General features: G+C 36.0%; 1 protein-coding gene across 1 annotated transcript in view; it reads left to right on the top strand.

Annotated features, from left to right (window-relative positions):
* The first annotated feature begins 9,409 nt into the window (after positions 1 to 9,409).
* The window catches only part of LOC149620854 (uncharacterized), a 39,146-nt gene continuing 23,120 nt past the window's right edge, over positions 9,410 to 25,435 (top strand). Inside the window, exons 1-9 of the mRNA XM_089854629.1 lie at positions 9,410 to 13,110; positions 13,186 to 13,492; positions 13,883 to 14,191; positions 14,255 to 14,779; positions 15,100 to 15,204; positions 16,087 to 16,180; positions 18,660 to 18,728; positions 18,773 to 18,847; positions 22,397 to 22,503. Coding sequence (XP_089710755.1) covers positions 9,410 to 13,110; positions 13,186 to 13,492; positions 13,883 to 14,191; positions 14,255 to 14,779; positions 15,100 to 15,204; positions 16,087 to 16,180; positions 18,660 to 18,728; positions 18,773 to 18,847; positions 22,397 to 22,503 — 5,292 coding nt within the window. The remainder of the gene's footprint in view (positions 13,111 to 13,185; positions 13,493 to 13,882; positions 14,192 to 14,254; positions 14,780 to 15,099; positions 15,205 to 16,086; positions 16,181 to 18,659; positions 18,729 to 18,772; positions 18,848 to 22,396; positions 22,504 to 25,435) is intronic.

The raw sequence follows: 25,435 nt of genomic DNA, 5'->3' as shown, positions 1-25,435 counted from the left end.
TTCAATCCACCATGTTGTTCACTTAAAGTTTTTTGCTTTCCAATATACTATGAAAACGTTTATAGAGAAGTGTTATATTACTAAGTTAATGGAATTGTTCATTTCAAGTGAGGGAGGTGTTAACCCAATGGCTAAAACATCAGGACAAGCTAAGGGTATTGTGTTTTATGATATGCTTATGGTTTTATAATTTTTGTACGGAAAGGTGTGTCACAAATTTAGAGACCTTAATTTGTCGATTGCTAGTTAAAACTTATAGCCTCATCATTCATTGCGGTCCTAAACCTCTATCGCCCCTGGAAATATTCGTCTCATGAAGCTAAATTCTTTAGAATATTACATTGGACCGGTAATTTCATGGTTGTATAATGAGCATTTTTATGCATTTTTCCAGGAGTTTATTATATAGGGAGTTATGAAAATTTACCGATAGCCCAATTTTTTAGCACACACCTTCTTATGTCGAGGCGTGGTAATATTTGAGAGTGGAAATGTTTTGTCTTTCTGCACTACACCCCTAAATTTACGACACACCTTTCAGTTGTCGCATTTAAAATTTGTAATGCTTGCACAATTGTTTTTTTTTTAATTTCAGCGTCGAGGTTGGTAAACCTACGGTGAACAAATTTTTCCGTCGATCATTTTGTTTTAGCCACCCTTTATTGGACTTTGTTAAATTTAATGAACGACGTGAAATTGTAATATTTTACATCTCTTAATGAATTTGAGACGCGTTATTACATTCGTTTACATTCGTTTTTAAACGTATTACTAGACAATTTAATGCACTTTCTACTGATTTGTCATCTGTTCCTGATATGTTTTATATCTGTTTATTCTTTTAAAAGTGGCCTCGATAGATACATAAAAAACACAATATGAGGTCATGTTTGTATGTTTTTACGGCGCAATTTAAAAATTAAATTTGTAGAAGGAAATATCTAATGAGAAGTTAAGTGCAGTACATGAAAAACAGTGATTTCGGGAAATGTGTAGAAAATAAACGGAACGGAGAAATTTAACAAACATTTGGAACCTAAGGTGTTATAAAAGTTAAATTTTTAAAAATTTCACATTTGGTTACTCTGTTGGGTTCAAAAATAACTAAAATAGTCTGTGTAATTTTTTTTTATTTCGGTCGAGTGTAGAGCTCGGCATTATGCACGTCATTTTATCTTTATCCATTTTATCTTTATCCATACTAGAAAACTATCCATATAACTTTGATGTTAAATCGTACTTTGTTTATAAATAATCGGTTATCCACCAATTTTGGGATAATGGATAGAAAATGCCGAGCTCTAGTCGAATGGAATTTCCACCCTAAATGATTCTGTTCGATGGAACACGAGTATTTTTAACCTACGTTACGTTGCTCCATCTTTCTTTTCAATTTTTTCAGTTATAGGAATCTGGATTATTATCGTTTGTCTATTTATTTATTTACTTTCGTGCTATTGTCTCGGTAATTTTATGAGCCGTTTGTTGTGATCTTTACTGATTTCGTTGTTTCGAAATATAAGAAATTGAGATCAAAACCTTCATTAACTCAAACATCATATAGAGTCTTTTTATATTTCATTGTAATTTAACACATAAATAATCGAAAGAATAAGCCTCGACTATCTTTTTGCTCAACCTATACTGAATATTGTAAGGCCAGGGCGATTCGAGGTGACCTCCGTCTCCTATTCAAACTAATTTTCCATATTAGTTTGTCATTAACTCTGCCGTACGTGTGTTCCCGTACAAAAATTTTAAGCTGTAATTCAGCTGCATACGCCCTTTTTTATCGCTACCACGCTGTAATAGGTATACATTAAGGCTACATTTTCTGCAGCTTGAAAAACGCGAAAATTTCACAGAAATTCCAGAACTGCAAATTGTCTGCCGTTTCTACATTTTCTGTTTATTAACTGTTAATTGTCTGTACTGGCAGAAATATGCAGCGCGATTCTGCAAACGCGATGCAAAAGTAGAAATACCAGCTGCTAGTTTAAAACTGTAATTTAACCGTTTTTATAGACATGTTACAGGTCTGCAAAGATGATAGAAAAGTAGAAATCCAGCTGCTAATTTAAAACTGCAATTTGACCACATTTATAGACATATTACAGGTCTGCAAATGTGATGGAAAAGTAGAAATGCAACTGCTAATTTAGATCTGTAATTTGACCATTTTTATAGACATGTTACAGGTCTGCAAAAGGGATAGAAAAGTAGAAATCCAGCTGCTAGTTTAAAACTGTAATTTGACCACAGTTATGGACATGTTACAGATCTGCAAAAGTGATGGAAAAGTAGAAATCCAGCTGCAAATTTAAAACTGCAATTTGACTATATTTATTGAAATGTTACAGGTCTGCAAAAGTGATGAAAAAATAGAAATACCAGCTGCTAGTTTAAAACTGTAATTTGACCATACTTATGGACATGTTACAGGTCTGCAAAACTTATGGAAAAGTAGATATTCAGCTGCCATTTTAAAACTGCAATTTGACCACATTTATAGACATGTAACAGGTCTTCAAAAGTGATGGAAAAGCAGAAATCCAGCTGCCAATTTAAAACTGTAATTTAACCATTTTTATAGACATGTTACAGGTGTGCAAAAGTGATAGAAAAGTAGAAATACCACATGCTAGTTTAAAACTGTAATTTGACTACATGTATAGACATGTTATAAGTCTGAAAAGTGGTGGAAAAGTAGAAATCCAGCTGCCAATTTAAAACTGTAATTTGACCATATTTATAGACATGGTACAGGTCTGCAAAATTTATGGAAAAGTAGATATCCAGCTGCCAATTTAAAACTGTAATTTGACCATATTTATAGACATGTTACAAGTCTGAGAAAGTGATGGAACAGTAGAAATCCAGCTGCCAATTTAAAACTGTAATTTGACCATTTATATAGACATGTTACAGGTCTGCAAAAGTGATGGAACAATAAATAGACATCTGTCAATTTAAAACTGCAATTTGACCACATTTATACACAATTTACAGGTCTGCAAAAGTTATGGGAAAGTTGAAATCTAGCTTCCAATTTAAAACAGTAACTATTCCACATCTATAGACATATTGCAGGTATTCAAAAGTAGAATTTCCTACTTTTGAATACCTGCAATATCTCTCTAAATGCTGTCAAATTACTGTTTTAAATTGGCAGCTGAATTTCTACTGTTCCATCACATTTGCAGACCTGTAACATATCTATAAATGTAGTCAAATTGCTTTTAAATTAGCAGCTACATTTCTACTTTTTCATCACTTTTACAGACCTGTAACGTGTCTATAAATGTGGTCAAATTGCAGTTTTAAATTAGCAGCTGGATTTTTACTTTTCTATCACTTTTGCAAACCTGTAACATGTCTATAAATGTGGAAGAATTGCAGTTTTAAATTAGCAGCTGGATTTCTACTTTTCTATCACTTTTGCAGACCTGTAACATGTCTATTAAAATGGTCAAATTACAGTTCTAAATTAGCAGCTGGATTTCTACTTTTCCATCACTTTTGCAGACCTGTAACATTTCTATAAAACCGGTCAAATTACAGTTTTAAACTTGCTGCTGGGATTTCTACTTTTGCATAGCGTTTGCAGAATTGCGCTGCATATTTCTGCCAGGCTAGACAGATAACAGTTATAATGTAGAAACGGCAGTCAATTTGTAGTTCTAGAATTGCTGTGAAATTTTCCCGTTTTTTGAGCTGCAGAAATGTAGCCTTAATGTATAGCTAAAACAGCGTGGTAGCGATAAAAGCGCGTATGCAGATGATTTACAGCTTAAAATTTTTGTACGGGAAGTCAACTCCGAGCGCACCCTAAATTTTTATCTGCTTCTGTTAGGCATTAATATTACAGCTTTATTTATCTAAACTTTGAATAAAAAATTGGTTAGGCCTAAAAAGGCATCTTAAAAAATCTTTACTCATTCATCTCTATAAGATATTTTGATCTAATACTGTCACGGCTCGATCCTAAAAATATTTAAACCACCATAAAAGATAGAAAATTGAAACATTTTTTGGTCATAAAAGGGTCAGAATAGTATATACAGTTATCATAAGTTTATCAGATATGTTTCAATAATTATGACACTGCCTATACTTCGTAATGCTAGAGACTTACTCAGAGCTAGTTCGAGAATGACGCGAGAATTGAATACACTCGCTTTTGCAGTCCCACTACCTATTTAGCCTGTATTAAGCCTTGGCTCAACAGGCGTCGCTTTATGAGAATACACCACTTCATGGCGAGCTCTAAGTAGCCAGTGACAAACTTATGGAACACATCTTACGAACTTATGCAGTTATGTTTAAGGTGTATCCAATACTAACAACATAAGGATTCCAAGCTTTCAAAGGTGTTGGCAGTCAAGTTCTATCAGGAATGTATAGAGGGGCTGGAATGGCTAAGGGGGCTCTCGTTGTACCCTTGATGGTGGAAACATAAGGCGAGTCCTTTTTTTTAAAAGTGTAGCTCCTCCCCCTACGTCTGTTTAGCTGTCTACCGAAGGCGAAAAATGTCATGACTCGTTAAAAAAGGTTTAGCAGAAGTGACCTTTTAGATTTTTTAAAGTTAAATGCGCTGATTCGCAGCCGTTCGTATTCATATTCGATTCTCTCAGCCTAGGCAGAGGACCTAGGGTAGAGGAGAGAGAATTACAGCAAACAAGTTTTTTTGGCAGCCAATGAATGAATGAAAATAATTTAAGTGGAAAATACGATTTTTACGTCAGGTAAATACGATTTTTACGTCAGGCTATGAAGTCACTAGCGTAAATTAAGCCACGCCAGTTGTTTCCAAGATCATTTCACGCCGATTAGGATTTGACCTTAGCCATTCCAACCCTTCCATACATTCCTGGTTCTATAGATTCAAAACTAATAAAATAAGAGTTAATTCTATTTGAGGTAAAAAGTCGTAGAAAAACAATTTTTCATCCTCAAAAAGTAAATAAAATTAGTTTCAGTTTATTTTAGTGATTTTATTCCAGTTTTTGAGACCAGACTTAGCTTTCTGTGTATGCTGTGTGCATGGGTGTGTTTGTGGCCCCGGGTACACGAAAAACAAGCGTGGATAGAAACCGATTAAGACAAGATCCACTATCACCATGGAGCTCGAAATGTGGAAGAAATTGCGAAACAAAGTACTTTAGCGCTATCATATAAGTTTACAGCAGTTTTCCTGGTTGCGGATAGACGTAAAACAAGCCTTCAGTTGTAATCGGTTTATAGCTACAAGTTTTAAAGACTTTTTCGATTATGTTCTGTGAGTGTGTATGTTGTAGATGTTGTAGCAAACATTTTTATTTCATTTTATTTGGTTAAATAATAGTTCATACAAAACCAATTGTTTTTAGAACCCTTCCTTTTTAATACGAAATATAGTAGCCCCGAAGTTAATAGGTAGTATAGCTTGGGAAATACAAAAGGTCTAAGGTTATTCCACTCGTTCTCAAATCTCTTTGCTAAATAGCTTTCATAGAAAGGTCAAAGGATTAACCCCAATTCGTTATAGCCCATCGTTCACCTCTCATAGTGTAAAGGGTTGCCAGAGTTCAGCACACCCCTTGTCCATTTTACATTTTACCTTTTACTTTATTTATCAATACAAAAGGAGCCATACCTATAGCCTAGAATTCAATAGATCTCAATAGATCTCCATCTTTACTGGGGAAGTATTTGTAGGAGTGTATTTGCATGCTTTTATAAACCATCGTCGATGCCAGTGTCAGGCCGATGCCATTATTAGAATAGATATAGTAAACCGCGAAGATATAATTATATCGTCAACCGTGAAAGTGCGCGAGTGAATCAAGTTTTAACCGAGCATCATCCTCCGGTCAGTGACTGGGAAATATCGTTTGGTCCCATCACGTGACCCCAACCTAAAATCTCCGAGAGAGAAAGTTGTCCTCTATAATAGAAGAAGGACCCATAAACCAGAACAGATCGAGAAGTCTTCCAGGAGAGTTCGACAAGGTTCTCCAGTCTCACCATGAGACCCCACTCTCTAAAATAGCTAAGTCAAGTAGCGGAGAATAGATCCAGGAACTTAGAAACTTTAACATCATATCCAAAAAGTCAAGATGATGTCTAAGGAACCTCTTTAAGCCTCAGCGCTGGTCGCCGAATTACAAGTTCCCGAAGTCACCTTGAACCAACTGATGGAAGTCACTCGTCCTGCCGCCTCAACTTGAATCATCAGCGGCGTATCCCATGCCGTCTCGCTCGTCGCTCGTTAATAGTAGTAGCCACGCTATGCCCGTGTCCCCTCGACCTTCAAGTCTTCACCTATAGACTTTCGTCAATCGTCTTCGCTCCTTTCGTCTTCCATCGAGAGCCACGTGCACGTGCAGCAACGACAAAAGTGATGAGTACTCTACGCTATTGCGTTTTAATAGTAGTTTTAATAGATAACTGATATCAGTACGCGTAATATCAATAGCAAATATTACAATATAGTAGTAATAGACCTGGCATCGGTCGTAGAGATAGTTTGCATGATGCATGTATCATTTTGGGGGTATTGTTTAGCTTCATAAAAGTATAACCTGTTAGGACGGTTTTGTAGTATATTTTATGTCGCGATACCTTATTATGTATAGTAGTAGTTCAATCTTATAGATATAACCCATTAGTATTTAAATGTTATTTTTAATTTGTATATAGTTAAGTTCATTATATTAAACTAGACTTGTGGTATGGCCAAACCTTTTGTCCTTTTTAGTAAACCCTAGTTTAATCCTATTTAAAATCATAGTAGTAGTAGTAATGGCAACGTCTCGCAGCCCTAGACCTGTGTTGGTAGACATGGACGTTACAATGTTAGATAGACGAAAAGACATTTTTAGCTAGATGTGGTAAGAACTTAATCTACCTAAACAGTTGGACCATCTCAGATATTACTTTAGCAAGTCAGAAAAGCGTGTATTCAGATGAATTACAGCTTAATATTTTTGTAAGGGATGAGTACAAGTTGGGAATCCAAAATAAACCTCTCCAAGTCGAGAGGCTATTTTTAAATATTTAAATAAATATAATTGGTATTTATTAATTTAATCGTCATTAATTTACCTTAATTCTAGTTAAATCGTTTTAAGAAAGTTTATTCCTAAAATCATTTTAAACATAGCTATTGTTGACGTTTGAACTCAAGCGTAAGCCTCTTTAACCATTTTTGGAAATTTAGGGTATATAAGGCGACTGATTCACAATAATTGATAAGAAAACCCGCAATGACCCTGCAAAGCATCTGAAACGCGCCTGCAATGATCCTACAAAGAATATGAAATGCACCTGCAATGATCCTACAAAGAATCTGAAACGCACCTGCGAAGTATGTGAAACGCATCTGCAATTATGCCACAAAGTATCTAAATCGCGCCTGCAGTTATCCTACAAAGTATCTGAAACGCACCTGCAATGATCCTACAAAGAATGTGAAATGCACCTGCAATGATGCTGCGAAGTATCTGAAATGCACCTGCAATGATCCTGCGAAGTATCTGAAACGCATCTGCAATTATCCTACAAAGTATCTGAAACGCACCTGCAATTATCCTACAAATTATATGAAAAGAGCCTGCAATGATCCTACAAAGTATCTAAAAGGCGGCTGCAATGACCCTGCGAAGTATCTGAAACGCACCTGCTATGATCCTGAAAAGTATCTGAAACGCGCCTGCAATGATCCAAAAAAGTATATGAAAAGCGCCTGCAATTTTTCTACAAAGTATATGAAAAGCGCCTGCAATTATCCTACAAAGTATCTGAAATGCTCCTGCAATTATCCTACAAAGAATCTGAAATGCGGCTGCAATGATCCTAAAAATTATCTGAAAAGCACTTGCAATGATCCTACAAAGCATCTGAAACGCGCCTTTAATGATTCTACAAAGTAGCTGAAAAGCGCCTGCAATTTTCCTACAAAGTATATGAAAAGCGCCTACAATTGTCCTATAAAGTATCTGAAATGCGGCTGCAATGATCCTAAAAATTTTCTGAAAAGCACCTGCAATGATCCTACAAAGCATCTGAAACGCGCCTATAATGATCCTGAAAAGTATCTGAAACACGACTGCAATTTTCCTACAAAGTATATGAAACACGCCTGCAATTTTCCTACAAAGTATCTGAAACGCGCCTGCAATTATTCTATAAATTATCTGAAAAGCACCTGCAATAATCGTACAAATTAAAGTATCTGAAACGCGCCTGTAATGGTCCTTAAAAGTATCTGAAACGCGCCTGCAATTTTCCTACAAAGTATATGAAAAGCGCCTGCATTTATCCTGCAAAGTATCTGACATGCGCCTGCAACTATCCTAAAAATGATCTGACATCCGCCTGCAACTATCCTAAAAATTATCTGAATCGCGGCTGCAATGACCCTGCAAAGTATCTGAAACGCGCCTGCAATGATCTTACAGAGTATCAGAAACGCGCCTGCAATTATCCTACAAAGTATCTGAAACGCATCTGGAATTATCCTACAAAGAATATGAAACGCACCTACAATGATCCTGCAAAGTATCTGAAACGCACCTACAATGATCCTGAAAAGTATATGAAACGCGCCTGTAATGGTCCTGAAAATTATATGAAACGCTCCTGCAATTATCCTACAAAGTATCTGATACGCGCCTGTAATGATCCTGAAAAGTATCTGAAACACGCCTACAATTATCCTAAAAAGTATCCGAATCACGCCTGCAATTATCCCACAAACTTAGCAATTTCTGACTGTAACATGCATACAAAATATCTGGAAGGTGTTAATTATTTTCTTAACTAAATTGATTTTGTTACTTAATTTCTTACTTATAAAATTTGTTACTTAATTTCTTACTTATTAAAATTGCTACTTAAATTGTTTCTAAAAAGTTGTTGTATAAAATAGAAATTGCAAAAAAACCCTAAAAAAATATCAGTACAAAAAAGAAAAAATATAAATTCTAAGAATGTTAAAACGGAAAACTTCGTAAAGAAAAGGGTAAAGCCCCAGGTGAGCAGTAGGATAACATGTTTTCAAATCAATCGATAATCCTTCTGTTCGAGCCCTGTCGTGGAAAATCCCCACCCTTTTCTAACCCCAAAATCGTCAACTGTACACACCTTGAAATTTTTGTAAAATATAAATCACTTCTTCACTTTCTTTTACTAAGGAAGGATCTCCAGTCTCTCTCCGATATACTAATGTAAGTTCATGGGCTATTTTTCAGTCGGTAGTCTATGCCTTAAATAAAGCTCTCCCAAACCAAACAAAATTTAAATTAAAATAAAATCGGCAACGAAACTTAGTAAGGATTTACTATATGGTGCGTGTCAACCCGGGATTAAACCACATCCCCTAAAATAAACGTAAATTAGTAATCGGAATAAAATAAACTCAATCAAAATGGCTGGAGATGGCGAAGAAGCGGGAGCAAGCGGTTCCTCGGCAAAGAAAAAGGAATTAGAAAACCTAAAAGCAACTAGGAAAGCTATAAGAACTTTAACTACTAAACTAATCACGGCTTTGGAAAAGCTGTTAAAAGAAGAATCACCCGATGAGGATGATTTGGAAGATGCACTGGCGTGCGTAGAACAAAAAGAACAAGATCTAATTCAACTGGAAGAAAAAATAATTAAATTAATGGATTCGACCTCGGAAGCGGAAAGTCAAGTGAAAGCTGCTCAACAATACCGCGAGGACTTGATACTTATTAAAAATCGGACTAATCGAAAATTAAAAAAAATACGTAACCAAGGAATACAAACCACTTCAAATGCACCGTCAATATCGGGATCTAATACCAACCTCAGCGTTCTTGGAAACCACGGGGGAGGATCTATTCAATCAAGAACGGCGGAAACAACTAAACTACCAATACTCATCATGGCGAAATACAACGGCGATCTCACCCAGTGGTCATCGTTTTGGAACCAATTCAAGGCAGCTGTACACAACAAAGAAGAACTTCAAAAGGTAGAAAAATTCAATTATTTGAAATCTTACTTAGAAGGAGAAGCCAAAATGGCTATAGAAGGACTTTTCGCGTCTGATGAGGCTTATGATGAAGCAGTAACAATTTTGATTAACCAATTTGGAAATCCGGATTTTGCAATTTTAAGTCATACAAATGCTTTGTTAGATTTAGGATTAAAACCACTTAATGATTCAAACAATTTAAAGGCACTAAGAAACCACTATAACACTTGTGAAATCAACATTCGCAGCTTAAAAGCATTAAACGTAGATACTTCAGCTAAGGGAAACGCCTTTTGTGCCTCTATCTTAAAAAGTCTCCCCGAGGATTTTAGGCTACAATATTCTAGGGAATTAAACGAAGAACGTAGATGGAATGTTAACTTTTTGTTAGAATTTATTAAGAAAGAATTGGAAAATAGAGAATCTGCGAGACTTCTAGGAGCTACGCCAGGAAACCCCAAACCCAAAATGGATGGGTCTCAATTTAAACCAAAAAACGAAAGCAATTCTTTTAGGCCTAGATCTTCAGCGCAGGTTTTGAATACGGGGATAAGGTTTAACAATAACCCAAGAACTTATCAAAATAACTACCCCAAAAATTATCATCAAAATAATTATCCCAAATTTAATTATCAAAGAAACCCCTCTGATAACATTTACTGCATCTTCTGCCAGGATAGTGTCCATAGATCCCCCAATTGCACAAAATTCAACTTAGAACAAAAACAAAAAATAGTAAGGGATCAAGGAAGATGTTTTACTTGCCTTAGGCAAAATCGTTCTGCAGAAATATGTCCATCACATATCAAAATTTGTAAAAAATGTGGAAAAGGACATAGTTTTGCTTTATGTGATAAAAATGAGGTTAACATAATTAAAACCCAATCGTCTCCAACGCCAGAAAGCATTGTTTCTGGGTGCCAAACCATGTCAGTAACTAGTGAGAGAACGGTGTTATTACAGACAGCTCGAGCCATAGCTTTAAATCCTAACACTAACGAAAATAAAAATATTAGAGGTCTCTTGGACCCCGGAGCTCAGGCTAGTTTTGTAACAAATAACATAGTTGAACAACTAAAATTACCTATAATTGGAGAGCAGGTAGTAGAAATTTATCATTTTGGTAGCGAAATCCCAGTCCAAGAAAAACGTAGACAAATAAAACTAGTCTTGCAAAACACACAAAATCCAAACAAAAGGGTGGAAATAACAGCGCTAGAAGTCCCATACATTTGCAAAACTATAACATCATACAACAGCGCGGAAGTAGAACATTTTATTAACTTAAAGGGATGGCAATTGGCAGATCAGATTAATGGGAATCTAGCTTGTAGCTCTAGCATAGAATTCCTGATTGGAGGAGATTTTTACTGGGAAGTTGCCACGGGAAAATCAGAAAGATTTGGACATAAATTAGTGGCTATTGAAACAATGCTAGGATGGGCTATCCAAGGGCCAAGAGAAGGAAGAAACTCAGAATTACTAGAATGTTCAATTATATCCATGGGAATAGGAGTAAGTAAATTAAAAACCATAGTAAAGGGCTTTTGGGATTTAGAAAGTCTTGGAATTTTAGACGGAAATTGTAAACAAAATCAAGATCAAAACGCAGAAAATTTAGATTTAAAAATAGAAAAAATAGAAGGGAGGTACCACGTGCAATTTCCTTGGAAAACTGAAAAAGGGGTCTTACCCAACAACAAGGAGGTAGCTACAAAAAGGGCTATAGCTTTAAATAAAAGATTCATGAATGATCCCATATTGTTTTCGGACTATAAAAAAGTTATAGACGAGCAATTGAAATTAGGTATAATAGAAAGGGTCCCATTACCAAGTATCGAAAAACCAGGCACTTTTTATTTACCCCATCAAGCCGTAATAAGACCAGAAGTCAAAACAACAAAACTAAGAGTGGTCAACGATGGCTCCTCCCACGCAAAGGGGGTTCCGTCGTTGAACGACTGCCTAGACCCAGGCAAAAACTTAACTCCAGAATTGCTTCTATTATTAATTAGGTTCAGAAAACATTTAGTAGCGTTTATCGCTGACATTGTAAAGGCATTTTTAATGATAGCCTTACACGAGGAAGAAAGGGACTCGGTTAGATTTTTGTGGGTCGTACAGGATAGCACTGGAAAAATCCAAATGAACCAATTTATAGAGTTAGGATTTGCACGATTACCCTTTGGCATAACTTCTTCCCCCCACATTTTAACAGCTACAATTAAACATCACATTAAAAACACCCCCGACGCTGATCCTAAGGTAGTAAAAATGTTAGACAATGACCTATACGTCGATGACCTGACTAGTGGGGATGATAGTGTAGAGAAGGCTTTCAAATTATCTACAGGGGCTATGGACCTCATGTCAAAGGCTAGTATGCGCCTTCGTAAATGGCAAACAAATTCTATAGAATTAAGGAAAAAATGGGCAGATAGCGATCACAGAATGCTAGAAAATAATGACAAAAACGAAATAGCCTTATTTGAAGGAGGAACGGAGCCTGAAACTCTAAAGGTTCTGGGATTAAGATGGAACACGGGTACCGATACCTTTTCCTTTGACTTAACAAAAATATTTGAGTTAATTAAAACCGGAAAAATCTGTAAACGAGAAGTTTTAAGTACCGTAGCGCAAATTTTCGACCCTGTCGGCCTACTCTCGGCTTACACAATTAGAGCAAAAATGCTTTTGCAAGAACTATGGAAATTAAAATTAGGTTGGGATGAAGCCTTACCCCCAAACTTGGCTGAAGACTTCAGCAAATGGACTCTTGAATTGCCAAAATTACGTAATATCTCAATCCCAAGACATTATTACGGAGTTAGCCAGGACGATATTGTATCTCAAGAATTACATGGATTCTGCGATGCTAGTCAAGGGGCTTATGCTACGGTTATTTATGTAAGATTTGAATTAAAATCAGGAAAAGTTGGTTCAGCATTAATCACTGCCAAGGCTAGGGTAGCCCCCCTAAAAGAATCAACACTAACACTACCTAGGCTGGAATTAATGGGATGCCTCTTAGGCGCTAGGTTAGTTAATTACGTCAAGGAGGAATTTAGCGATAAAAACACAACGATTTTCATGTGGACAGACTCCACAATAGCTTTACATTGGATAAAGTGAAAATCTGACACATGGAAACCTTTTGTGTCAAACCGTGTAAAAGAAATTCAAGAGTTATCCAACCCAAACAGTTGGTCACATTGCCCCGGAGTTCAAAACCCGGCAGACCTACCCACTAGGGGAGTGACAGTGGAAAAATTGGCTCAAAGTAAAGTCTGGTGGGAAGGGCCACAATGGTTAAAGGAACCTAAATCAAATTGGCCCCAAGATAAAAATATAGAATTCGAATTTAGCCCCGAGTCCGTAGAACCAGAAAAAAGAAAAATTATTAACTTGACTATTAGATCTCAGGAGAAAGGAAATCTAAACAACTTAATTAACATAAATAATTATGGAACCATTTGCAAGCTATTACGGGTCACTGCATACCTCTACAGGGTATTAGAGCGCGCTAAGAACAAAATAAAAATTACAGGACCTATAACGGCCCAAGAAATGGCTAGAGCGGAAATTAACTGGATAAAACATATTCAAAAAAATGAATTTGGAATAGAATGGGCTGCTATCCAAAACGGTAATCCTATCCCCGAATCATCAAAATTAGTGTCTCTCAACCCTATACTCAATGGGGACGGATTAATTTGTGTGGGAGGCAGGCTAACAGAATCAAAAGTTCTAACCTATAGGGAACAACACCCTATAATCTTAAACAAAAATAGATTTACATCACTGATTATGGATAGATGTCATAGGTTGGTAATGCATAGTGGGGTCCAAAGTACCGTAACTCAAGCAAGGGAACAATACTGGATAATAGCCGCGCGACAGGTAGCAAAAACAACCATCAAAAACTGCGTAACATGCAAAAAGGATCTAGCTAAGGCTGGGAAAGCCCCAACTGCCCCTCTTCCCTCGGATAGGATTGAACAAACTCAAAGCTTTTCAGTAATAGGCGTGGACTTTGCCGGTCCGCTTTACATAAGAAATAACACAAACAAAAACACTGAGAAAACCTACATATGCTTATTCACTTGCGCTGTAACTCGTGCTGTGCACCTTGAGCTAGTTCAAACATTAACAACTGAAGATTTCATAATGGCTTTTAAACGAATGATGGGAAGGAGGGGAATACCAGAAGTAATTTACTCTGACAACGCTCTTACCTTTAAAAAGGGTAGCCAAGACTTAAACCTTATTTAGGAAAAATTAAATGGAAAAGAGCTATTGGAATTATCTAGTGCAAAAGGAATCACATGGAAATTCATAGTGGAAAGGGCGGCCTGGCATGGAGGCTATTGGGAAAGACTAGTTCGGTCAACAAAAACAATACTAAAAAAGGTTTTGGGAAAAGCCATGCTTAAATTTTCGGAAATGGAAACTATTCTGGTAGAGGCGGAAGCCGCTATAAATTCACGACCCTTAACCTACGTTTTTAACAACATTGATGAACCCTCCCCACTCACACCGGCGCACTTTTTAACCGGCAAAAGAATTACTTGTTTACCCCCTCAAAATTTAAAACTGGTCAAGGCTCCGGAAACTCAAAGAGAAATGGTTAAAAGAATTAGATATAGGGAACAATTGATAGAGACCTTCTGGAGAAGATGGAGGCACGAATATTTAATGGAATTGCGATCAGCGCACCACAATTGCGCTAAAAATAAACAAAGCGAGGTTAAGTTAGGCGATGTAATGTTGATTCACCAAGATAAAGTGCCAAAACACGTATAGAAACTAGGTGTTGTAACGGAAATTAAATTAGGCAGAGATAATAAAATCAGATCTTGCGAACTTCGCACAAGTAATGGAAATACAATTAGACGTCCTATACAATTGTTGTATAACTTAGAGATAAATTAAAAAAAAAAGGAGAAAATAAAATGTTATTTAGTAATATTAGTCAATATTACGCGGGGAGTGTTAATTATTTTCTTAACTAAATTGATTTTGTTACTTAATTTCTTACTTATAAAATTTGTTACTTAATTTCTTACTTATTAAAATTGCTACTTAAATTGTTACTAAAAAGTTGTTGTATAAAATAGAAATTGCAAAAAAACCCTAAAAAAATATCAGTACAAAAAAGAAAAAATATAAATTCTAAGAATGTTAAAATGGAAAACTTCGTAAAGAAAAGGGTAAAGCCCCAGGTGAGCAGTAGGATAACATGTTTTCAAATCAATCGATAATCCTACTGTTCGAACCCTGTCGTGGAAAATCCCCACCCTTTTCTAACCCCAAAATCGTCAACTGTACACACCTTGAAATTTTTGTAAAAAATAAATCACTTCTTCACTTTCTTTTACTAAGGAAGGATCTCCAGTCTCTCTCCGATATACTAATGTAAGTTCATGGGCTATTTTTCAGTCGGTAGTCTATGCCTTAAATAAAGCTCTCCCAAACCAAACAAAATTTAAATTAAAATAAAATCGGCAACGAAACTTAGTAAGGATTTACTATAGAAGGTACCTGTAATAAGCCTACAAACATCTTATTTCTTACGGGAGTTACTATTTCCCCTCTGTTTTCTAGCTGTAAGGTAGCTATTTTATGACTCTAGAGTAGCTAAATTTTGTATACTGCTGTACTGAGTTTTCCAACGAAAGATATTTTTCTGCAAAACGTCTAAAATGTTCTGCATTGCTCTCTGGAATGCATCTTAATTGTGTCTGAAATTGAACATTTTGCAGGTTTATTCCAGTATTATTCCAGAATATTCCAGTTTATTTGCAATATATTGCAGATTCTAAAAAATCTAATTAACAGCAAAAATGCAGCCGTAAATTTTTGTACGGGTAGTTAAGAGAATGGGAAAATATTTTTTTGGTCATTTTGCTGAATTCTTTCCTGGTAACCAGTCATTTCATATTATAAGTTTTAATGGACTTCTGCTAGTTGAATCCGCCTTTTGGGATGGACAAAAGACCGGATGATGGTGGTGTTAGACAGACAATGGAGTTATAGCAATTGTAGGTGGAGTTAGAGTCCGACGCCGCCAAAAAGTTGTCGGCGGCGGCGTTTGCACAGTTTAGGCATATTGGCGACGGCGCGCCGCCGGCGCGCCGTTCTATAAGCCGGCGGCGGCGTTACATACAATTTTAATGGCGGCGGCGGCGTTAGAGGCGTGTATGTTCACAACGAGTGATTAATGTCGTATGTAGTTCTCAGTTGTGAAGTGGTGGTGTGCACAAGATCAGTCCATGTTCGAAAATACTGGTTGAAATCTGTTGAAATTTTAATGAGATTTGGAAAATAATGTTTGGTATTTTTGTGCGAAGTTTAAAATGTTTCTCTTTCCTAGCTTTTTGTAAGAACATTAAAACGAAAATTAACCATGGCCTTGTCTCAAACAGTTTAAATTTGTTTCCTTCAGTTTCACTGGTTCGAATCTCTTGAAATTTTAGTGAGAGGCATATTGAAAGATTTTAAATTATCGTACAAAATTTCAAAAATTTGAAACGAATAGTTCTTTTCCTAAAATTTTCCTAAGCGACTAAATAGGTTGTAGGATTATGCACAAACAAAAGTTTAATGAATTTTGTGAAGAAAATTGTTCGTTTGAAAACTTTGAAACATTGCATCATAATTTGAAACCGTGCAATATGCCTCTCACTAAAATTTCAAGAGATTTGATTTAATTAGGGCTAATTTTCGTTCTAATATTTATAAAAAAAACTATAAAAGGAAATGTTTGGAAAATTTCCAAAAACTAGCAAACGTTGTTTTACACATCTCTTTAAAATTTCAAGAGATTTGAACCAGTAGTTTCAAAATTCTGGCTAAATAACTGCGTTCCTCCCATGGCCGACTATGCTAAAAATGGCTCCTTCGATTTCGAGCGATAAAGCCCAAAATTACCAACACGCGCTTTTACACAGGAAAAACATTGGCGTGTAAAGCCTAAGAGTGATCGAGTGGGCTGTGGTTGTAGCAAGGAAGGCAAGGCTAGGAGTCTAGATCCGTGGAGTACAAATTTATAATGACTAGAATTTTTAAACTGGTCCCTCTTCAATTTTCTTAAAAGTTCTCAATTAATAAACTGATCCCAAGGACCAGTAACCCCCAGATTTAGAATAAAAAAACTGGTCCGAGCAATTAATAAACTGGTTTTGGACCTGTGCTATTTCCAAGACTGGTTGGCACGCCGGCGTACGCCGGTGATATTTCGGCGTCGCGGCGCGGCGGCGCGCTGTTTAAAAGTACATACGGCGGCGGCGGGGTTAAAAACTAGAAATGTGGCGGCGCGCCGGCGTACTATCGGCGGCGTCGGACTCTAGGTGGAGTACAATTTTCCTAATTTCCGGTCCGGACGTTGACAACACATTTGCCCCGCTTTACCAACTGCGAACGCGGTCCCCTGGGGTGTAACAATAGACAGATAGACACACACACACAGAGAGACATACTGGTACGTCGAAATTAGAACCTCTCCGTGACATACGCGAGGGGTGCGTCACTCGTTAAAAATCTGTACGAGATTTGAAATCTATGGAATTTTCTTTGATTTGTGATTTGTTACGGATGTAAAGATTTGTTAAGGATTCGAAGATTTGTTAAAGATTTCAAAATTTATTACGGATTTGTAGATTTATTAAGGACTAGCGTGTAATAAGAGCTTCCATCACCCTAGGAGCGAAGGCACTCAACGTTGCCCGTCAGCCCGTCGGGACATTTTTTATTACTTTGCATGCGGACATTATTTCATAAAGAAAGGTTTTAAAGTTTTTGGCCGCCATTTAAAAAGGTGGTGACAAATAGAATCCGAAAGACCATTCAATCCGTCTATAGGTTAAAGGAAACCAGTGTACTAAATATTTGTGAAATCGGTTGAAACGCGCAGACTTTGTTGCATAGAGAAAAGTTTTTACAATTCTAGGCGCCATTTATTAGGATCACGGAAAATTGGAAAAGTCCGAAAGATATGACAATTTATTTACCTGTGGCAGTAAATCCTCGTTTTATACATTTACATACATGTTTAATCAACCTCCAGGAATCTCATAAATTTTCTAATTCATGTTATATTGTCATTCTCAAAATTTTATATCGATATCGTAATCGGTACACTTTTAGTTGAAAACTTCACTTTAAAACGAAAATAATGACATTATTATACACCTCTACAAACATTCCATTACTTTCTTTAAATTGATATTTTAGTTTTATAAATTTCTGTTGTTGATTCAGCTAAAAATAATGTTCTAAATCATAACAATGTCTCTATTAAATATCATTACTAAGCTTCAATATTTGATTTTCATGTGATAAAAAATGTGTTGCACAATTCCAAAACTATTTATTATTTATAAATTTTATTTGTACTTCCACCGGAAATTTTATAACGAAAAGGCCAGTTCCTTGAAAAAAATTACAGTTGCTTAACGCCATTCAAAAAAATTTCATCCACACGATATTGTTAATTCAACTAGAACTAGTTTCCTTTTTTCTTCGCTTGAAGAGCTCTTATATTCCAGTTTAGCGAGATGCATACACCTACGAAGAAATTTTAAACCACTGAAATATTAGTTAATTTATCTCTTCAAAATGGATAAGTTACGCAAATCGAGCTATCTTCTTTGGATATTTTTAATATTGACGTTATTAGCGACGCACAACGAGGTTGCCGAAGGCTACGATTTGGCAGTTTCAACGGATTTGGTCTCATCACATTATGGTGAGTTAAAACTTAATGTAAGATAATCCTTTTTAACTGCCTAGCATTTTTCCTTATAGAAAACAATGCACATGTCATGGAGAAAAGAAATCTAGTTACAATAAAGGGGTCTGCCATAAGTAAATAACAAATTTTCATATATTTTGGATGACTTAAGGGTTACAGAAGTCGTTCCGCACTTCGTTGCATATCCTCCCCGCTGGCCAATCAGAGTTGAAAGGAACATAGAAATAACATAAATTGAGATACTGTTGTGGTTGAATAATCATCCCGTATTACCATAAGTTTATAATGCCTCTAAGTAGAGAAATGGCTGCTAATCCTATGGCACCTATGGCAATAGTGTTTGTCTGGCTCTCTTCAATGAAACCCTATACTCTCTCCGTATCATTTATCACCTCAACTTCAATACAAAATTGTACTGCCTAGCCTAGCGTTTCTTTTATCCCTTTTAGAATGTTCCAGTTTTGAAACCGCCTCTATCTCACGAGAGAGAGAGAGAGGGAATTGGGGTTGCTTAAGTAAAATTCGTTCCCCCCCCCCAATGCCTGCCTATACGAAACGAAAAATCTCCTTTATTCCATTGGATGATTTTTTTTCATGTGACCCATTTAGTAATCGTCTCGACCGCTTGGTGGCTGCACCGCGACAGAAATTTCAAAATTTTCTCTCTTCGGATCTTAGCGCTATACGAGTTCTGACGTCACAGTGGCCTGCGGAAGATGCCCAGTTGTAACCCGTATTTGTGTACTTAGAGGCATGATAAACTTATGGTATTACCCAGTATTCTCTCTGTGACAAAAGCCTCGCTTATTCTCCAGCATCATTAGTCGACCAACTTATCATTTTCCGCTTTCCTGGGAAAGTATTGTTTTATGTTTTAGGATATTTTTCTTTCTTGATTTTCATAGATTTATTGGTGCATAATTGTAAATTTTCTACGCGAAAGTACAGGCAGTGCTGTAATTAGTTTCTTCATTGGCTCAGACTTCCTCTCCTTGCTGTATCATTTAATGTTATTTCAATAGCCCCTAAGTTTGACTGCCTTGTGCATCTTGTTGTTTAAGTTCTTCGCGCATGCGCACTTGGAGCTAAAAAACGTCATATCTAGGTTGTGAACTAGGCTATGCGGGGAAACTACTTTCTGTTTGTAAGAAGAACTGAACTGACTCAGACTAAGAACATTTTTTTCAAAACTTTTTGGAAGGGGCTATTAGTCTTTACCACTTTCAAGCATAGACATTTTTAGAGTTTGGAAAATGTCAGGTGGAAGATTTTTTGAAGAGCTATTTATAGTTTTAAACAATAATTGAAGTTTTGTGTCCAAAACATGCACTTGAATTTTGGTAAAGCGATCTACCGGCCAATCAGCACCCGCGATTTATAAGAGGCAATCCCCAAAGGTTTTCTCAGTCGAGTCTCATTTACGTCGTCTGCATTAGGCTCAGAAATATCTATTCTACTTTTTAGAACTCAAAAGAATGGCGCGGGTTTGATCATTTAATGAGTAGCGGATAATTAACATGTTGTTGATGCTTTTACGTTTCACTTACACTCAAATTTTTGTCTTAAACTTACTATATTAAAATGCGGCGTGTAGTAATTTTGTTGTATATCTGATAATCTGAGTGTCTAGTTATTAGTCTTAGGAATGGGAAGATCAGTGTTCTTTGTGACGCTCGGGATTGGAAAAATTAAAAAAACCCATCTTTTAAGCCTCAGCAGAGTCAATCTACAACACACTTACTAGCGTCCTCAAACTTTAGCAGACGACGGGTCCTGGGGAGTCAATGGTGACGACTGACGAGGCCACTCTAAAAAATACTTATTTCCCGCCCTCGAAAACTCAGCTTTTCCTATTTGAAGCAGACAGCATACGACTAAATATTCTCTAAACTTCACGGGATTGGTTGATTTGTCTCTATCCCTAAAGAGGTTTTTATTGGCCGGTAGGTAAGTGTGCTAAAATCGAAACCCATTGCTAAGCCTAACAAACTTTAAAAAATTTTATTTTCATTGAAAAAATGTTTGAAAAATCACAAAAAATTAGAGACTTCATAGTTAATTAAAACAAACCAGGAAAAAATAAAACACGGCACTAAAATTTTCATCTGATAGTATCCCTTTAACAAAAAGCTGGTTTTTCAAATTTAAAATATCTCCGCACTGGGGCACTAACTATAACTAAAACGTGTTACATAACTAACTGAAAAGAAGTGCAGAAATTTATTTACGCATCTCTTTTGAGAACGGATGGTTATTCAATCCGCCTTAATGATCACTTGAAGTTTTTTTTCTTTCCCCTACTTTGAAAGAGCCGATAGAACAGTTTTATATTGTTAACTAAATGGAATTGTTAATTTCAAGCTAGGGAGGTGTTAAGACAATGGATAAAACAACAGGAGAAGCTAAGGGTATTATGTTTTATAATTTGTGCACGGAAAGGTGTGTCACAAACTTACAGACTAATTTGTCGATTGCTAGTGAAAACCTATAGCCTCATCATTCATCGTAATCAAGAAAGACGGTCGTAAACCTTGAAATATTTGTCTCATGAATCAAAATTATTTAGAAAGTTACATTGGACCGGTGTAAAAGCTATGATAAATCAATTTGAAATTGGTCAAAATCTCTTTTGGCATAAGTAATTTCATGGTTGTATGAGCATTATTATGCATATCCCCAGGAGTTTAAATATTATATGAGTTATTATGGCCATGAAAATTTACCGATAGCCCTATTTTTAAGCACACCCCTTCTTATGTCGAGGCGTGTAAAATTTGAAGGTGGAAATGTTTTAATTTTGTGCACTACACCCCTAAATTTACGATACACCTTTCTGTTGTAGCATTTGAAATTAGTAATTCATACACATTTTTTTCTTAATTTCAGCGTCGAGGTTGATAAACTTACGGTGAACAAAATTATCCGTCGATCATATTCTTTTTGCCAATCTTTATTGGACTTTGATATAGTTAATGAGCGGCGTGAAATTGCAACATTTTATACTTCTAAATGAATTTGTGACGCGTTATAACATTCGTTTTCAAATGTATTACTAGACTTTCTACTGACATCTATATGTTCTATGTTTGTTTATTCTTTTAAAAGTGGCCTCGGTAGATACATAAAATAGAAAAAAATTGAAGTGTAAGTCACGTTTGTATGTAATTACGGCGTAATTAAAGTTGTAGAATGAAATATCGAATGAGAAGTTAGGTGCAGTACATCAAATTTAACAGTTATTTCGAAAAATTAACTAACTTTCGGAAGCCAAGGTCTTGTAAAAGTTAAATTTAGAAAAATCTCATATTATGTTACATTGTTGCGTTTGCCAATAATCTTGGTATATATTGGAGTAACGTCGCCGCTACGGCGGTCGCTCAATTTTCGGTTGAAAAACCGAGCGCAATTATCGGAAGTGAAATGCAACCAGACCCTCGTGCCAACTAGTCACTTTTCCAAGTATTTTTTGATTTATTGTCGGCTGCAGTTTCAGACAAAGAACATTCGTAAACGATATATTTTCTAGCGAAATTTAATTGCATTAACTAAATTTTTTTAAACTAAAATTGGAACCTTAATTCCGAAACGTGCAAGCAAATAATAAAATCTAAAAGAATACGGCATAGACGCTGCCAATTTTAAAATTGTGTCTTCTGAATCAGACGATAAAACCACAGCCCACGCAAATGGCGGCCGATCACTTGATCACATTTTCCCCACAGAAAACGTCGCTGGATCCTCGAGACATAAGGGGCGAACAAATGGACTAGTACTATATGAGAATGTTTGCTTTAATTTTACATAGGATTTTTACGCATGGAAAAATGGTTTTGTTCCACCATGACACGATACTTATTACGGTAAACTGAAAATAGAACCTCATCGGCTTGTTCTATAATTTTTATCCTTTACCAAAAATTAGTAACTTTTTAAGACGAAATTTATTTATTTTAGTATATTTTAAGTTTTGGGATTCAAGAAGAATTTAATTGTTCCTTGCGAAGAGAGGCGGCCTAATGTTGTAACCCCAGTCGTCCAATACTGCAGACCCTAATTCTTTCGTTTCCTCCTCTCTACCTAAAAATGTTACTTCAGCCATTGTAAAAAAAGACAAGAACCGAAGACCACACCCTTCCTGTGATTGGTGTTTTCTCGCGAAGGCGCGAAATTCTTGGCCTATTCGCAAGAACATTGTATCTTCGGAAGATGAGGACGCAGTGTAGCGAAAACCCAATGTGGACAGAAGCACGATCTTGCAAACCAGCAAAGCGAAGACGCGAACGCGCAAAATGTGCCAGTCTGGAGTCTCTGGACAGGCCTTGATATGTCAAACGTGCATACTAGATGAGTAACGCTTCCACTATCAAATGTTCATTATGAACGTATTAAATACGAGCCGTGTCTTCGTTTTTATAAAAATATATTTAATCTTTATCTCGGAATCTCATTCTCATTTATACTTGATTTTAATTTTTCAACTTCATTTTTTATGATACTCAAAATTGAATGTAGATATCGTAATATTTGCGTCTTCCGTTCAAAACTTCATTTTAAAACAATATGGAAATAATGATATAGTTTTTCATCATACGTACACGAAACTATTTTGTTTAAATTAGTATTTTCGTTTCATAAATATTAGTTGTTAATAAAACTAAAAATGATCAATATAATAAATTTTTGATTTAAGTTTTACTATCTTACTTTCATATTATGAGAAATGTTTTGCGCAATTCCTAAACTATTTATTTATTACCGTTTTTCTTGTATTTCCGCCGGGACTTTTATAAAAAAAGGCTGAAGTTCCTTGAAAAACAAAATTGTAATTGTTTAACGACCTTCCAAAATATTTCATCCCCCGATGTTGTTGATTCAACTAAAACTAGTTCCCTTTCTTTTTCGCTAGATGAGCTCATAAACCAGTTTAGCGAGATGTTCAGGCATGAAATGAAAATATTAACCACGTATTTATAATATCATTTTGCTTTTCAAAATGGAGAAGTTACGCAAATCTAGTTACCTTTTCTGGTTGTTTTTACTATTGACGTTATTCGCGATGAACCACGATGTTGCTGAAGGGTACGCTTTGTCAGGTTCAACGGATTGGGTCTTATCACATTTTGGTGAGTTAATAATTTAATGTGAAACAACGCTTGTTACCTGCAAGCTATTCTTTTTATAGGAAGCAAAGCACACGTCCTGCAAAAACGAAGCATAATTACTGCCACAGGTAAATAAATTGTCATATCTTTCGGACGACTTAAAGGGTTACACAAGTCGCTTTCACACTTCGTTCACTATCCTCCCCACTGTCCAATTAGGCTTATAGTTCTGGGAAAATTTGTCGTAGAGTTATACAATTTCTTAATCTTTGGCAGGCGACTTGTGGCTAAAGAAGGAAAAGAATCTTAACTCTAAACTTTCAAGTATAGTAGAAATATACCCACAAATACGGTATTAATATAGTCGAATTTGGTTCGTTGGAATTGGAATAAACATTTCCTCTTTATCAAGGCAAGGAGACAAGCGATAAATTATCGACCAACTTAACCCTTTCGCATAGTTATCACTCTCGTAAAAATTATAAACAGTAAAATTTTAACTTGACCACCTTGTTCTTCATTAGCTCGAGGGGGAATTCGCGAGACATCCGCCGCTTTCCGTTCAAGGTTTGATGACACCTGAGACTAATCAGCTATTTAGATATCGCGCTCTCATAGAACGCTCGAGGCTGACACCAACCCTTTAGACGATAGTTATCAGTGTGTGAGTCGGTAATTTACCAAATACCGCGTAAATTACCGATTTGTATCTTACCGTAATTTTAGAATGGTAATTTACCGGTAAATTACAAAATTACCGCGGTAATAAGCCTGTTAAAACATAAAATATAATAAATTACGGTAATTTTTGTAGTTTCAAAATTTTAATCGGTAATTTACCCGGTAAATTACCATTTTTAAAAATTACGGTAATTCACATCTCTAGTTATCACTTGCGATAACTCGCCTAAGTTAGAGAATTGCCCCCGATGTATCCGTATTCGTACCAACTTTTAACGTGCAATATCAAATCAAAAACAAGGTCACGAACTTTGTTGCGACATGGATTCTGAATATTCAAATCCTGTCTAGAAATATCGCTCCACGTTATTTATCGACAAAAATTGTATTCTACCGTTTAGAAACTTTATGTTTCGATGTGAAAAATCTTGGTTGCCAAAATTTTTATAATTTTTTGTAACCCAAGTCCTCGATAACTGGAACTGAAAAGATTTTGACCTACGATAAAATGCAATTTCCTCGCCTCGATGAAAGAGAAAAAGTGATTTCCTTCTAATTGGACAGAGAAACAGAAGTTTTGATGCTGTAGTGGATAAATAGTAATCCGTAATGAACAGTATATTATTTACAACACAAAGCATCGGTTTCTCTCTAGCTTCTTTGGGCTACCAACTAGTAATATACGTTATGACGTTATAATGTTTTGCTTTGAAAGGTGGATGAAGAGAAAAATGAAGTGATTTTTTTTCTCTATTCTTCTACTAATTATTAGACCAATTTGCATAGTGAACCATTCAGGAAATACTTGCGAATGGTTTTAAAATTCAAATTGGGTTGAGATTTTATGGATTATTTTCAAAAACGCCCCTCCGACCAACGCGCTGCCTTTTTGTTAACAAAATTATCGTGGCACGCTCC

Source organism: Phalangium opilio, unplaced genomic scaffold (genome assembly GCF_054372755.1).
Source record: "Phalangium opilio isolate 3A_F unplaced genomic scaffold, DU_Popi_V2 ptg000209l_1, whole genome shotgun sequence".
NCBI lineage: Eukaryota > Metazoa > Arthropoda > Arachnida > Opiliones > Phalangiidae > Phalangium > Phalangium opilio.
This window is presented reverse-complemented; position numbering and strand designations above follow the sequence as displayed.